The sequence below is a fragment of the Oncorhynchus mykiss genome, chromosome 1 (assembly GCF_013265735.2).
Source record: "Oncorhynchus mykiss isolate Arlee chromosome 1, USDA_OmykA_1.1, whole genome shotgun sequence".
Lineage (NCBI taxonomy): Eukaryota > Metazoa > Chordata > Actinopteri > Salmoniformes > Salmonidae > Oncorhynchus > Oncorhynchus mykiss.
In genome coordinates, this window is record NC_048565.1 from 74,347,396 (window position 1) to 74,362,013 (window position 14,618).

The window sequence follows — 14,618 nt, forward strand, 5'->3', positions numbered from 1 at the left end:
GAGCGGGGTATGAGGTTAAGTTAAGGGAGGAGGCGAGGGCCTGGTCGATTAAGCTCCCAACGGCACCAGAGTCCACTAGAGCTGTAGTGACAACACTTGAGGGACAGCCAGCCAGTGAAATAGGAACCAGAAAGGGTTTGGCGGAAAACGATGATAACGTCTACCCTGGGAGATGTAAGGTCACGGGGCCACCCCTCTGCTCTAGTGGACCCTGGGTTAGGGCGCACCGGACCCCGCTGAAGCTGGTGCTCCTCCTGGCCGCAATAGAGACAGAGCCCCAGCGGTCTCTGGCGACACTGCTCTGTCGCGGAGAGGTGTGTGGCCCCTACATCCATGGGTTCAGGCTCTGCCTCAGGACAGCTAAAGGAGGGAGGCAAGTGGTGAGGTGGACACTGGCGCTCCCGAGGAAAGTTATCCAGATTGATGGTCGAGATGAGAGCGTTCAAGGATACGTTGTCATCCCAACACGCCAACTCCATCTGGACCTCCTCGCGCACACCACTGTGGAATAGAGTGCAGAGCGCCGGCTCAATCCACCCACCTCAGGCTGCCACAGTGTGAAAGGTGAGGGAGCACTGAGCAGCAGTTTGGCCATCCTGGAAGAGTAGCTCACCTCCCTTTCTACCCTCTGGAGGATGATCGAAGACCGTCCTGAACAATGCCAGGAACCTCTCATACAAACCCAGCTCCTCTTCTCTTCTCTTCTCTCCCAGGTGGTTGTAGCCCACTCCAATGCCCATCCGGTCAGCAGGGAAATGACCGTGGCAACCTTGGAGCTCTCGGTGAAGTTTGCCAGGTATGTGTAATGATGGGTTGCCAGGACCGGTGGTTAGTAGACCGGTGACATCGAGCGCTGGAGAGGGAGAGTAGATGTGACAGGTCCCTGCTGAAAAAGTTTTAATACCACTGCTCATCAAGTGTCCTTGAGCACTGTTAGTTTTACGTTGATGTTACGCTGGTGGTGATAATTGGACAAGTATTTACTTGATTCTGGGCAGCATAGTGGGCAGCATATTCAGCATAGTGCAGAAATGCATTCTTGCCAATAACTCTGTGGCCATATCTGTTTTACAATCTGATACTGTAGCAGGAAATTTCAGGTTGATAAGAGGTTGTGAGTTCAAATCCCAGGTAAGGCTGAGTCCCAAGTGTGGTCACAGTGCAACATTTTAGAAGATTGTACAGCATTGAAATCAGAATACAGCAGCATACTTGGGGCGGCAGGGTAGCCTAGTGGTTAGAGCGTTGGACTAGTAACCGTAAGGTTGCAAGTTCAAACCCCTGAGCTGACAAGGTACAAATCTGTCGTTCTGCCCCTGAACAGGCAGTTAACCCACTGATTCTAGGCTGTCATTGAAAATAAGAATTTGTTCTTAACTGACTTGCCTAGTTAAATAAAGGGAACATTTAAATACTGTCATCTTATAAAAATAATACCTTGAAGTTGTTGTATATATTTACTTTATTTTTACTGTAGCTTTCGGCAAAGTGCAGAAACGTATTCTTGGCAATAAATGTACAGACATGGTGGCGCAGGAGGAACTTCAGGTAGCTAACAACCAAAAGATTGTGAGTTAAAATCCTAAGTGAGGTTAAGTCGCGACTAATCAACATACATCAGCATACTGTCCTTTAACATTAACACCTTAATTAAAACACAGTAACTGGTTGTAGATTTATCGTATTTTCACCACAACTAGACACAAACCTCCAGTGTACCATCATACAATATTCTGAGAAATGAAATGTTGCATCCCCATGTTGTTTTTACACGTTGCTTCACATGTTGTCATTTTATCACATTAACTTTACATAAAATCATGTGTTCACATGGGTGACCACTGGTCTGTCTATCTGCAATCTGGTCTGCTTGAAAAAATAGATAAAGATAGGTCAGCAGAAATATATCTACTTTATTCACTGTGGAATAGCAAAGTATCCTAATGGTAAAAAAAATCATTCGATACTATATTAATGATCTAAAGTATTTCAGACCCACATATGCAGGATTTTCTTCCATAAAGCACACTCAACCAAGAACAGTCATAGTACAGAAACCCAGGTCAGAAAGTGAGAGACGACAGTGATAAAATAATATCACTTCAACTGCATTTTTATGCCATACTCTGACACATAGAACTCCCTTCATAGTACCCCTCAGTAGTGCTTTGTCCACTAGTTCTGGATATGATATCATCTATTAATAATGTATTGGCAATGGATTACATAAAAAGAGACCAGAAATAACATCCAATATTCATGCCCCCTGAGCTTGACTATGTCCATTCCTTTTGGCCCATAAAACCTTACCCCATTTCCATATCCGCTGAGGGTCGCGACAGGTTTGCCGCACAAAGACTCACAGAACAGCTCAACTCAGGAAAAGGGCTGTAAAAATTGGGTGGATTTCTGAATCCTTATGAAACAGTACTCCTAGAAAGAAAGAAAAAAAATCACATTTCAGCGCCTGTGAAAAACCTGGTACTGTATTTCTCCCTTTAATTGTGCCACTTCAGAAATTGACAGGCCTCTGAAACATTGCATGAATCACACAGTTATTGTAGTCCCCTTGTCTGGGAATGTTGTTACAACATCTGCATATTATAGAAAGTAATGGAAGTAGCAGAGGTGGCAGCTGCAAAGCAACAGGAAGCGTGACATTTTCAGTCAGAACCGCTGTACAAACCACTAACTGTCTACCAGCCATGGTCTTACAGTCGACACTGAGTGGGAGATACTGTGACAAACAGGCAGGGTCTGAGAGCTGTGTGTCCTAGGGGGGGTGACAGCACCAGTTTGACTGTCAATGAGGATCATTAACTGTGTGTTTTAAAGAAACCTGAACAGTGATTAGGAAGCTTGAGACAGGGTCCTCGATGAGATTGACACAAAATTGTTCAAATACTCTTACCCCATATCCCTGAACTCCCCAGAGTATGTGCCTGGACCCTTACCTGTATCTTACTGTTCAGCCTTAAAACCTTTCTCAGCACCCAGCATGTAATTCCCCACAATTCACTCAAAAAAAACTAGGGCACTATAAAAACATTATAATTTACATCCTCTAAAAGAACATGTCTCATAAATTGTCTACACGCTACAGAAAATACTATCCTTAATGGCCTTATGAAGACGTCTCCACCTAACAGAGCGATGGCCAACAAAAGCCTGCGTGTAAGGGCCTTTCCTGAAGAGTCCTTGTCACACGCAGGTTAGCGTTTTTCATCATGCATCTTGTTCTGGAGGCTTTCGTGGTCACCAGCTAGCACGTCGTAAAATCTGATTTTAAACCTAACCTGAAAAAAGCAGCAACAACAAAAAATCCATACATTTTTACACTATAGCCAATTTTCCCTTCGCAGCTGGCCTATCTAAGGAGAAATTCCTCAGTACTGCCTCCAGGGCAAGATTCATGACAATAAACGTCAACACCGCGCCAAACCTCTGTGATTATCGTTGCTTTTTAGCAGAGTGTCCAGGCCTGCCAATACTGCTGTTCCATAAATGAATTTGGCCCTTCGTCAACAAATTACCTAACACGCAGAACTGTGTATGTGTCAGATTCAATTCCAACCCACAGGCTTTTGTAGTGCCATGGCAGGTTGACTTAATTATAAATCATCAATCATAATAAAATAATCACATCTATATTATTTTAAATATCTCAAACATTTTAAAGATACTGAGTTGTTACATGTTGTCATGTTTGATTGGGCCAGGTGTATTTATTATCAATGGATAATAATTAATCATGACTAGTCAGAGAAAGCTTTCCTGTAAGAGGAAACTCCAGCTCTACCAATCAAACACATATAACTGATCAACAATTATCTCTGGATGAGTCCAGAGCTTGACACATACAGTAGACCTGCATGAGTATTTGTATGAACATGGAATCCAATTTGTAACACACTTTACAACACAGTATAAATACTGTATACACTAATGTTATTGACTACTACTACATTCAGACAGACTTGTATATTACATCCAGATGCCATAGATACCCCCACTTCAATTTAAAATATAATTAAACTGATAGAATTACAGAAAAACAAGACACTAGACATTGGTCAATATCTACAGTGCATCTTCTCGAGTCATACAGAACTTCTAATAGGTAAAGTGTATTTCTCACAAGGCTGCAGACAGTATTTGGCACCAAGGCTCTTATTTTCCCTCTCCCTGATCCAGTCCACTCCTGTCCCAGACTCGTCATATAGATCGCAGTCTGCGGGGGCCAGAGGTGCTGACGGAGCCCAGATGCTCCCAGTCTGTCTGGGGGACTGGGGAGACTGGTGCCAGGGGGTCCTGGAGCCTCTGAAGTGCCGCCCCTTCGTCAACAGAACAAGGCTAGACCTGCACTTTCTGAGACACTCTGGTTCCCACTCTCTAAAAACTAGGCTGTAGTCATAGGTTAATAATACGTGAAGGAATACACACACTCAGTCACACTCAGCCCATGTCTCTCCCTGCAGTGCATACAGCACCACACACGTTCACAAGTTCACACGGACACTCCCATACAAACACAAGTCTGAGTGTTCTGGACTATATGCTACCTTTTGGAGATTCCCTTATGGAAAAAATCTTGTGATCTTATGTGAAGTTAATGATAACATGAAACTACACGTGAAAACATTTGAGCCCATGTGAAAACATGATCTCCTGTGAAGAAATAAATGTGACAACATGAAGATGCAAAATTTCAACATGTGATACACTATATATACAAAAGTTTGTGGACACCCCTTCAAATTAGTGGATTTGGCTATTTCAGCCACACCCGTTGCTGACAGCACACAGCCAAGTAATCTCCATAGACATACATTGGCAATAGAATAGCCTTATTTGAAGAAGTCAGTGATTTTCAACGTGGCACCGTCATTGGATGCCACCTTTTCAACAACTCAGTTCGTAAAATTTCTGACCTGCTAGAGCTGCCCCGGTCAACTGTAAGTGCTGTTATTGTGAAGTGGAAACATCTAGCAGCAACAACGGTTCAGCCGCGAAGTAGTAGGCCACGCAAGCTCACAGAACGGAACAACCGAGTGCTGAAGCACGTAGCGAGTAAAAATTGTAACACTCACTACCGAGGTCCAAGAACTGTTTGTTGGGAGCTTCATGAAATGGATTTCCATGGCCGAGATCAGTGTGGAAGAACTTGACTGGCCTGCACAGAGCCCTGACCTCAACCCCATCGAACACCTTTGGGATGAATTGTAACTAGGTCTGTTAAGTATTACAGCCACACTGGTGGTCACGAGTCATGAAGGAAGTCAAAGTCCACGTGACCGTTTAGTCACATAACTAGGCTTCTCCAAGCTCTGATGCTGCTGATGGTCATTAGTAGCCTACCAAACTTGCTAACTGCCTGGTACTCAGCACTCTACTGTCCCGCTAATCACTCTGACATCAATGCAAATGTAATCGAAAATCGAATCAAACATTTCATGAGTTCCCATGAGCTCATGTTGCGCAACATTTCTATAGGCTATGCAATTGCGCAAGAAAACAGAGTGATGGTCTCTACTAAAAGGAGGATCCCATCAGCTTTCTATAGACTAGGCCTACTTTCTTAACTTTCATAATATTAAGTACATTGTTTATCTTTACAACAGGAGTGTAGCATACCTGGCTGGCATGACAGTAAAAGTGTCCTCCATTCGCTGTTTAAGTGCATAGATGACATGTTTTTTCCACTGCCCCTGTATCGAGACAGATGCATGATAATGGTCCATTCTAAATCAAAACAAATGTCACACATATATGATTTAGTATATGTAAAGACAAGATTAAATCAAGAATAGTCTGATGGGTGACAATATTAGCCTATCACTTGTGAATAATGTCCAGCTTAAGAAACTGCTTTTTTTTCTTCAACTTTTTCGAATCATAGTGGCACACCTCATGTAGTCTAGCCCATAGGCCTATAGGTTTTGATAAGGTTTGTATCACAACTAAAGTGGCCAAATAACTTCTTAAAATGAAGGGCATTAATCCACTTTATAACGGGTGTAGAGCCTAACTGGAATACATAAGCAGCATGCGAGGTTCAAGTTTGGGGAAGATCATTTTCACAATAAAATGCACCTTTATAATAAAAGCATTGCATGAGTAATAGCATTTGTGGTCACTTTTGATAATGGTGTTTTCCCGCTAATGCAACATTTGCGATTATAGCCTTCTGCCGTGTGTGAATTGCTGCGCTTATAATGTGAAGAAATAGCCTAATAGTTTATCAACATTTTAAGCTAAACGTTCAGATCTGTTGTCAATCACATTGTGTTTTTTGATGCTAGTGGCTGTATTCATTTGGGATCTATTGCATCCCACAACTGTCCCAGACTATGTTTGGAATATTTATTTACTGCAGAGAATAAAATAGGTAGTTTTTGTACTATGGTGATAATAGATTTACATAGTCTAGTGCTTTTGCTGTTCGTTAGGCCAACTCAACTTGTTGGCTGACAAAAAGTAAATGTGGACAGTTCTTCCAATATCTTCGATATGCACCTTGAAATTGGATAAGGACGCGTGCATTTGTGTCCCTGATGTGTCTGTCTTCACTTGTAGCCTGTGAGAAAGACCCGATCATGTGATGGAGAGCCATGTGAGTGAGAGGCGCTTCGGGCCACAAAAGGCATACTTTTTTTTAGGGTGCATTATGGACACAAATGGGATGCTGCTGTGAAATCCGAGCAATTATCAAGAGCTTGTCAAATTGTGAATGAGAGACTATTGGAATGTATACAGCCTGCGCAAAAAAAACAAAGCAGAGCTCATGCCTTTTAAGAAACTTTTAAAAAATCATCATCAGAGTCTCATCATGCAGCCTTACAATGTATTTAAAATCAAAACATATAGTCCAAAGTTTGTAGAACAACTAAAGTCACATTAATAACTATAAATTAAGTATATAGAAGTACCTATTTCTTTGTTAACCTCTCAACACAGAATAGCCACATGTGCGCACTCCCTCAAATCGTTTGGAGAAAATGTTTATATTCTATTCAGCTTTGTTCAATTGTATTCTTCATTCTATAAATTCTTCATTCTATACTTTTATTTACAAAGCCATTTTGGGTTTACTACCTTTTTACTTGGGCATTTTTATTGTTCAGAAATGTGGTGGGTACTCTCTTCGTTCGCTGGACTTTATCCTGCTAACTGTTCCAAATGTCCGAACTGAATTTGGTAAAAGGGCTTTTATGTACTCTGCGCCATCGTCTTGAAACGCCTTACAAAATACTTTTAATGTAACGATTCTCCTCTTCGTCTGAGGAAGAGTAGTCAAGATCGGACCAACACGCAGCGTGGTAAGTGTCCATGTTAATATTTTAATATAACAGAACACGAAACAAAAATAACAACGAGAATGTAAGAAACGAAACAGTCCTATCAGGTGAAACAACACAAAACAGGAAACAACTACCCACAAACATAGGTGGGAACAGGCTACCTAAGTATGGTTCTCAATCAGAGACAACGATAGACAGCTGCCTCTGATTGGGAACCATACCAGGCCAAACACAGAAATAAAAAACATAGAACAAAACATAGAATGCCCACCCCAACTCAAGCCCCGACCAAACCAAAATAGAGACATAAAAAAAGGAACTAAGATCAGGACGTGACATTTAAACTGGAACAACTTGTCCCGATTGGTATTTTTAAATCACTGATGAATGATCTTGAGACTGATTCCCTGACCTGTCAATGTTTTTAATTTGCTGTTTTTGATTTTGTTATACTCTTGTGAATTCTATGGTTTTTACTAGATTACTTGTAGTTTTTCATGTTGTTTGTCTGTAATTTTTGTAATGACTTGGTGATGTCTATCTTGGCCAAGACGCTCTTGACAAAGAGATTTTAAATCTCAACGAGCCCTTCCTGGTTAAATAAAATTTAAATAAATAAATGAAATTAAAATTAAATTAATAATGCCACGGAATGCTAAGCAAATCTTGTCTGCTAAATGAACTAGTGTAGCCCACAGCCATTTGACATAGCCACATCAGGACCTAACATATATCTTCTGTAATAGACTACATTTTCTTCAAATCATGCTTCTTTAGACCTGTCTAAAATAAATAATAGGTTTATTGTGAAGGTGTAGGCTATATTACATGGATATATTAGACTTTTTAAAATGTAGATGTTACAAAGGTCTGCATCAGTGGCTTGTAGGCTGTGGAAGCCAGGACATGCTAAATGTGTTTATGTTAATTAAAGGTAAAATACTGTGAGACTGACAGTTATCTGCTTCACAATCACCGGCTGACGAAATTTCGTGACCGCCACAGCCCTAATTGTAACACCGACTGCGAGACAGGCATTATCGCCCAACCTCACTAAATGCTCTTGTGGCTGAAAGGAAGCATGTCCCCACAGCAATGTTCCGACATCTAGTGAAAAGCCTTCTCAGAAGAGGGGAGGCAGTTATAGCAGCAAAGGGGGGACCAACTCCATATTAATGCCCATGATTTTGGAATGAGATGTTTGACGAGCAGGTGTCCATATATTACACGTGACAACATTTGAGTGTTTTCACATGTGAAACTGCAATTCCACGTGAGTTAGGTTTACACATGTGAAAATGCAAATGAGATTTTCACATGTAAATCTGCAATTCACATGAGAGGTAAAAATATTTTATCCTACTCACATGTGAAAATGTGGTGAGCTCAACATTTTATACATATGAACATATGGTTTCACATGAGAACAACTGACCTCACGTGTCTCTTTTGTTTTCACATTAACATTTCAGCTCAACATGTGAAAACAGCTATTTCACATAATATGATCACATTTTCACATGTGAAATAGCTGTTTTCACAAACAAGAGACACATGTGAGGTCAGTTGTTCTCATGAAACTTTTGTAAGGGAAGTAATTAAATGGTATGGGTGTTTTAAGGTAAGTGGTACACTGTTAAGATAAATTAGTGTCAATGTCTTTATTCAACATGATCCCTTAGTGCTGACTTTTCAATATGATCCGACCTGGGACTTGAACTCACAACCTCTGGATTTAGAGTATGCTGATCTTTCTACTGCGCCACAAAGTATGTAGCACTCACTGAAGTCCCCTACAGATTCAATACCTATAATACATATCAGCCCTTAGCAACAGAGTGCCATCTGCACTGCAATTTTAGTTATCAGCTAATCTGACTATTCTCTCATCATTGCTTTAATTGACTTATTTCAGCAATTTGAGGGTTTTCTGTATTAGTTGTCTAATGTTGGTGGGGCATATTGTTTTGTTTTAATGTTACTCCTGAATCACTATGATAAATATAACCGTTTTTCTTGAGTGTATTTTTTAACAAAGCTGAGGTTTACTTTAAAGTCCAAAGTGTAGGAATACAGGTGAAATCAGTTATTGACGCAGACATGGTGGCGTAGCAGGAAGATCGGGATACTATGAACCACGAGGTTCTGAGTTCAAATCCCAGATAAGGACATGTTGAATAATAAAAACTGTGTGAATTAACATGCACAACATGTTGAAAACACTGCAACTGCATGACTTCTTAACAACTTATTTTGGTTTGCAGAGGGCCTGTGAAATCTCATGAAATATCATCACATGATTTCACATGTGAAGCAAAACATGGACATTTTCACATGTGAAATCATGTGGTTTTTCCACAAGGGTTAACATTATGTGTGACATTGCAGATGATACAACGTGTCCACTGCCAAACTCAGACCACATCTGCATGGCCTTGCCCCTGCCTATCTACATCCGCAGTGTATTAGACTGCTGGAGCAGCAGCTGTGGAAGCTGGTCTGGCTGCATGGTGCCTTGGTGTCAGGGCCTCGGAGAGGCATCATGACAGAGGGGGAGGGAACATGATAGGGCAGTGGAGCCCAGTATAATATCGGTCTGTTGGTCAATGCTTATCTGCATGTGTAATACTCTGGAATCTCAAAGGCATTATACTGCCTCTGGCTGGGCGCTGTGTTCTAGTTCTACTAACATGTTGAGGCACTAGAATACACAACCAAACGGTATGTGTAAGCCTACCGTGTAAAATGAGGCTGCTGGACTGATGTACATATTGCATGATAGGTAAGCAGAGAAGGACTTTTATAGAAATTGCCGATGTGAGTTGTGACTACACTGGTATGTGATGGATTAGTATAGGGAGTAACTATGGTCGACTGTGTGAGGTTGGAGCACAGAGTGTCTGTATTTGATGTGGGGGCAGACAATTACTGTGTTATGAGGAGGGATGGCAGGATATGAGATGGGAAGTAGGGAGTTACATTAGAGACAGCATATAACTTATGAAATGGAATGGTGTGAAATATTGTTACAGAAGCCAAAATACATCTTAACAGTATCAGCAATGATTAATTCAGCCTGACTTGGTCACATCCTTGTAATAACGATGTGAATGCCACCGACCCTTTCCTCGGGCCTCCAGAAGCTCTTTTGAGTGTGTGTGTGTGTGTGTGTGTGCACGCGTGTGTGTGTGAGGGCGTTAATAAATGTTGAATCAAACGCTGCACGAGACACCCACACTCCTTAAGGGTTGCCCATTAGCGGTGTGTGGGTGTATGGGGAGTTTATCAGTGTCTGGGTGATTTATGAAGTCAGACTCAATATCATCCACTTTACCCCCACACACATGCCTGCACACACACACTGACACACAGACACACGCACACACACAGAAGCAAATATTAGGACAAAATTCGAGGTTTCACAGAGATTAACAGAGCGGATAATAAAATAGTAGTCTCAACCGCTTTTAATGGTGTCCATAATTCCATTATAATTCCATTGAATCACATGGCCAGGATGATACTGAAACAGAGTACTTGCACATGCATGATACTAATAAGTTATCAAAGTGCATAACGCATTTCTCTCTGATCCCTGAACTGTATCGGCCAAACTACTCACACATCTGCTAATCTGTCAGCCTGTCTCTCTGACTAAATACATAGAACGTATCGTTTACCTTTTACTCCCTCTGTTGTGTGGTGTAGCCTATTACATAGACTTGACTTAGCCACAAGCAAAGAGGGCGCTTACAGTGCACTTCAGAGTGTGCTCCTTTTAAATATGATCCCCTGGTGGCTCTGTCACAGCAGCCTTGGTTACGGGCTGACTGTAGCCTGTAGCCACCACAGGCATCATTAGTCCTGTGTGAAACCACACACTGAAATGCATTCTTCATCTGACAGTGTACAGCCTTCTGCCTGCCTGCTTCAACATCGAGGCTGGAATTGTGCTCTGATGGCACAGTGCTGTAAGTGAGTCCAACAGTACAGCAGAGACGCATTCAAAGATGCTTCAAAATGTACTACAGTTCAGTAGACATTGATTCATCTTTGCAAAAATAGAATAGCAGAAATGATATAATGCATAGATTAAAATGACAGTCAATCTAATCCTCACAGAAAAATGTCCATGCACTCTTTACAAGGCTGCTTTCATATACCTCGCTGTCAGGAAAAATATTTAATTTATCTCAATGGCATCAAATTGGAAATTGATCCCATTGTTCAACTGAAGAATTGAAAGCTGCGTTTGTATGCCTGTTTCCCGTTCTACACTGCCCTCTAATGGAAATCATCATTTTTACAAGAAAGAAGCTCTAAAATTATTCTCTGAATGGTGCTTCAAATTTCAGCCATATTTGAGATGGCTAACTGAACACAATAACATCTATTGCAAACTATATCTCCAGTTTGTTCCGGTATAACTACAACATTTAAAATAATTAAGTGACTGGTTATTCAAGATGAAGCTTTTTAAACTTTAAATGTATTTATGAAAAATAAAAATACATTTCAACACTGTCGTTGAAGGTGAATCTTAAATGAAGAAAAACTAATGACTCACAAACAATTTCAAGCCTTTTTCCTGGATGTTGAACAAAGCATTCACTTGGCAGGAAATACAATAACCAATGAAAGGTACAAAGAGTGATTTAGCATAGGGAGGAAAACGATTCAAGTGACATATTTTTGGGGAAATAATTATTTAGAGAAACCATTCCAACAATAACTGGCAACCCAAACTGGCACCCATGGGAACATATGTTTGTAATTCTTAATGTTCAATGTTAAAGTTATTTTAGTGCCTTCTAATTTCAGACCAACATTAACTATACAGTATGATTAGTAGAACATAAGACCAGTAGTATTGGCATACACATAGTTGTTCTTTATGGATGTGATTGTCCTGTCTTGTCCCACTGCAGTATAGTTAGAATCTATTTCACTGTGCTGCCGGAATGCAGAGAGCGTTGTTACTGCCGTTCTGAAACTGAGGGTCAACTAGAGGGGGGGGGGGGGGGGGGGGTAGACTGAGGCAGACTGAGGCCTCTACACTAACCCCCCTAACACCGCCACTCCCTTAAACCTCCACTTTATTCTTTCACATGAATTCAATTAGAACACAGACTGGACAGTCGGACAAAGCAGAACAGAAGCAGATATAAAATCAAAACATGAAAGCTCTCCCTTGGGTTATAGACAGCATTTTCAAAATAAGGCACAGCTGACACACATTTCAACTGTGAAGCCGCCCCATGTGCACATGTCACGCAACTATGTACAGGTTTCCTCAGCTGTGGTTCATTGTTGACATCGCATCTTGCTTACTGTTGTATTTCACAAAGCAGGATAAAGGAGTTAGCTTGCTTACTGTGATAAACAGTCAAAAATAATAGTTGGTGTTCACTCATATAACACAAAGAAAGCTCTTAACTGCTTCAGGAAGTACAGTGGTTTCAGAATGGTTATAGAAGTTGTCTGGATAACACGTCAACACTGCTTTGTAAAATATAATCCCACACTGGTCTTACTATATCACATCATTGTGCTTCAGTCTTCCTCTTTGACCTTCTCGTGGGTGAGCAGCCATTGTTTGAGATGGTTACCTTTGCCGCCCATGTACATCCCACTCTGACCACCGCTGGAGATGACGCGGTGGCAGGGGATGAGAAGAGGCACCTGAGGTGAAGAGATGAATAAAAATAGCATATTTTTGCAATATTGGGGGTACAATTGGTTGAACAAGCCTCTCCTTATGTTTCACACCACTAGTTATGAAGATAATACGTCCATGTCATAACAACGTTTAGTCAAGTGACGTGACAATTCAGGGACCGCATTCTCATGTTGACACAGACAGACACTGTGAATGTAGCATAATTGTTGATGCTTTGATAACACAGAACCACTGAGGCATCCCTGATTTGCTATATATGAAAACATGATTCTACAACATTTTCCCTTCATTTGATCATGTAAAAAAGCCACGTCAAAAGTGTCTTTGTTTGATCCTGAACGGATCCACATTGAACGTGAACTCTCAGTCTTTGGTTATAAATGATTTTTGACTCTTTAATAGTATAAAGCAAAGCAGCAATCAAAAATTAATGGGCAAAAACACCAGCAGGATGAATATTCAATGGAGAGGGTGTCAACATTAAGATCTGATAACCCTGTGATCATTAAAAAGAGGAAGTCGATGGTGCGTTTACTCTTGTTGCAGATGACTGCCAGGGGGTCTGGAGTTCTTTGTAAACTAAATGACTGGTGAAGGATAAAACAAGTGAGAGTACACAAGTTCATTCATTGTGGAATCCCAACAAGAATAGTGGCAATAGGGCGGGCACTTCATAACAGTTGTTTGCATTTTCAAACGTTAGCCTAGCTTACATCGAGTTGCTCTTTTGCCGCCTGTATATTGCCTGCATATTACCTGGATTTTGGTGTCATGATCAAATATTAAAAACATGTTATTAGTAATTACATATTAGCTGGCATAGCCCTGTAATTTAACTAGATTTCACTAGTTCAGGGTTGGTTGTCACAGTTTGATGGCTGTACCTTCAGCCCTTCTCTTACTGTAGGAAATCCTGTGTGTTTTAAATCGATCATTAAAACCACTCTCATGTCAACAGCAATAAAACTTTCAGACCCCAGATTAACCTTACTGACAGAGGGAAGCTTCAACGCTATGTGGATCGATACTGGGTTCCCCGGGTTTGAAGAGCAGTCTAGGTAGGGTACTCTCAAGGCCTTTGGATCAGCCTCTTCACTCGGGGAAAGAACACTAAAGCTTATCAATACTCAAATCCTGGTAAAGAGGTGCCACAGAGAGGCAAAAATCAATACTTTCCAGAGCTTTTCACAGCTGAAGCCCAAGTGTATCAGCAGTACTGACAAGTAATTGACATTGAGAGGATCTGATTCTAGATCATGAGCCAAAAGGCTAGACTCTTTATTGTTTAACTGGAAGGTAGTACTCTAGAATGTAATCGTGAGTAAGGGTACTTTTCGTGCATATTACAGTGTAACATAACACATAATATTGTACTTATTTTTCCATACATTTAGACTTTAAAACATACATTGGTTACTTTGTAAACACACAATGTGTGTGTCTTCACAAAACTACTATTACTACTACTGCTGTGCAGTGCCTCCAACACATGCCCACAGCTAGCCGATTAAACTCAACTCAATTTACGATGGAGTTGACTGGCGACGAGTGTGAGCCGACTGGAGCTCTGATGTCACATAAAATGAATGACATTGTTCTGTGATATTGCGGCTATTTTTGGGGTGCTGAAATCAGTA

The 14,618-nt window shown here is 41.0% G+C and overlaps 1 protein-coding gene across 2 annotated transcripts in view; it reads right to left on the minus strand.

The window, feature by feature from the left end:
* Nucleotides 1-1,394: 1,394 nt before the first annotated feature.
* mgmt (O-6-methylguanine-DNA methyltransferase) overlaps nucleotides 1,395-14,618 on the minus strand; it is a 29,365-nt gene continuing 16,141 nt past the window's right edge. Inside the window, exons 5-6 of one of the 2 annotated variants that reach the window (XM_021611387.2) lie at nucleotides 12,836-12,983; nucleotides 1,395-2,433 (exon numbers count right to left, since the gene is read on the minus strand). In XM_021611387.2, coding sequence (XP_021467062.1) covers nucleotides 12,855-12,983 — 129 coding nt within the window. In that variant the 3' untranslated portion in view covers nucleotides 1,395-2,433; nucleotides 12,836-12,854. Of the gene's footprint in view, nucleotides 2,434-12,344; nucleotides 12,984-14,618 lie in introns of those variants that run through there. The other variant, XM_021611379.2, reaches the window with a different exon arrangement.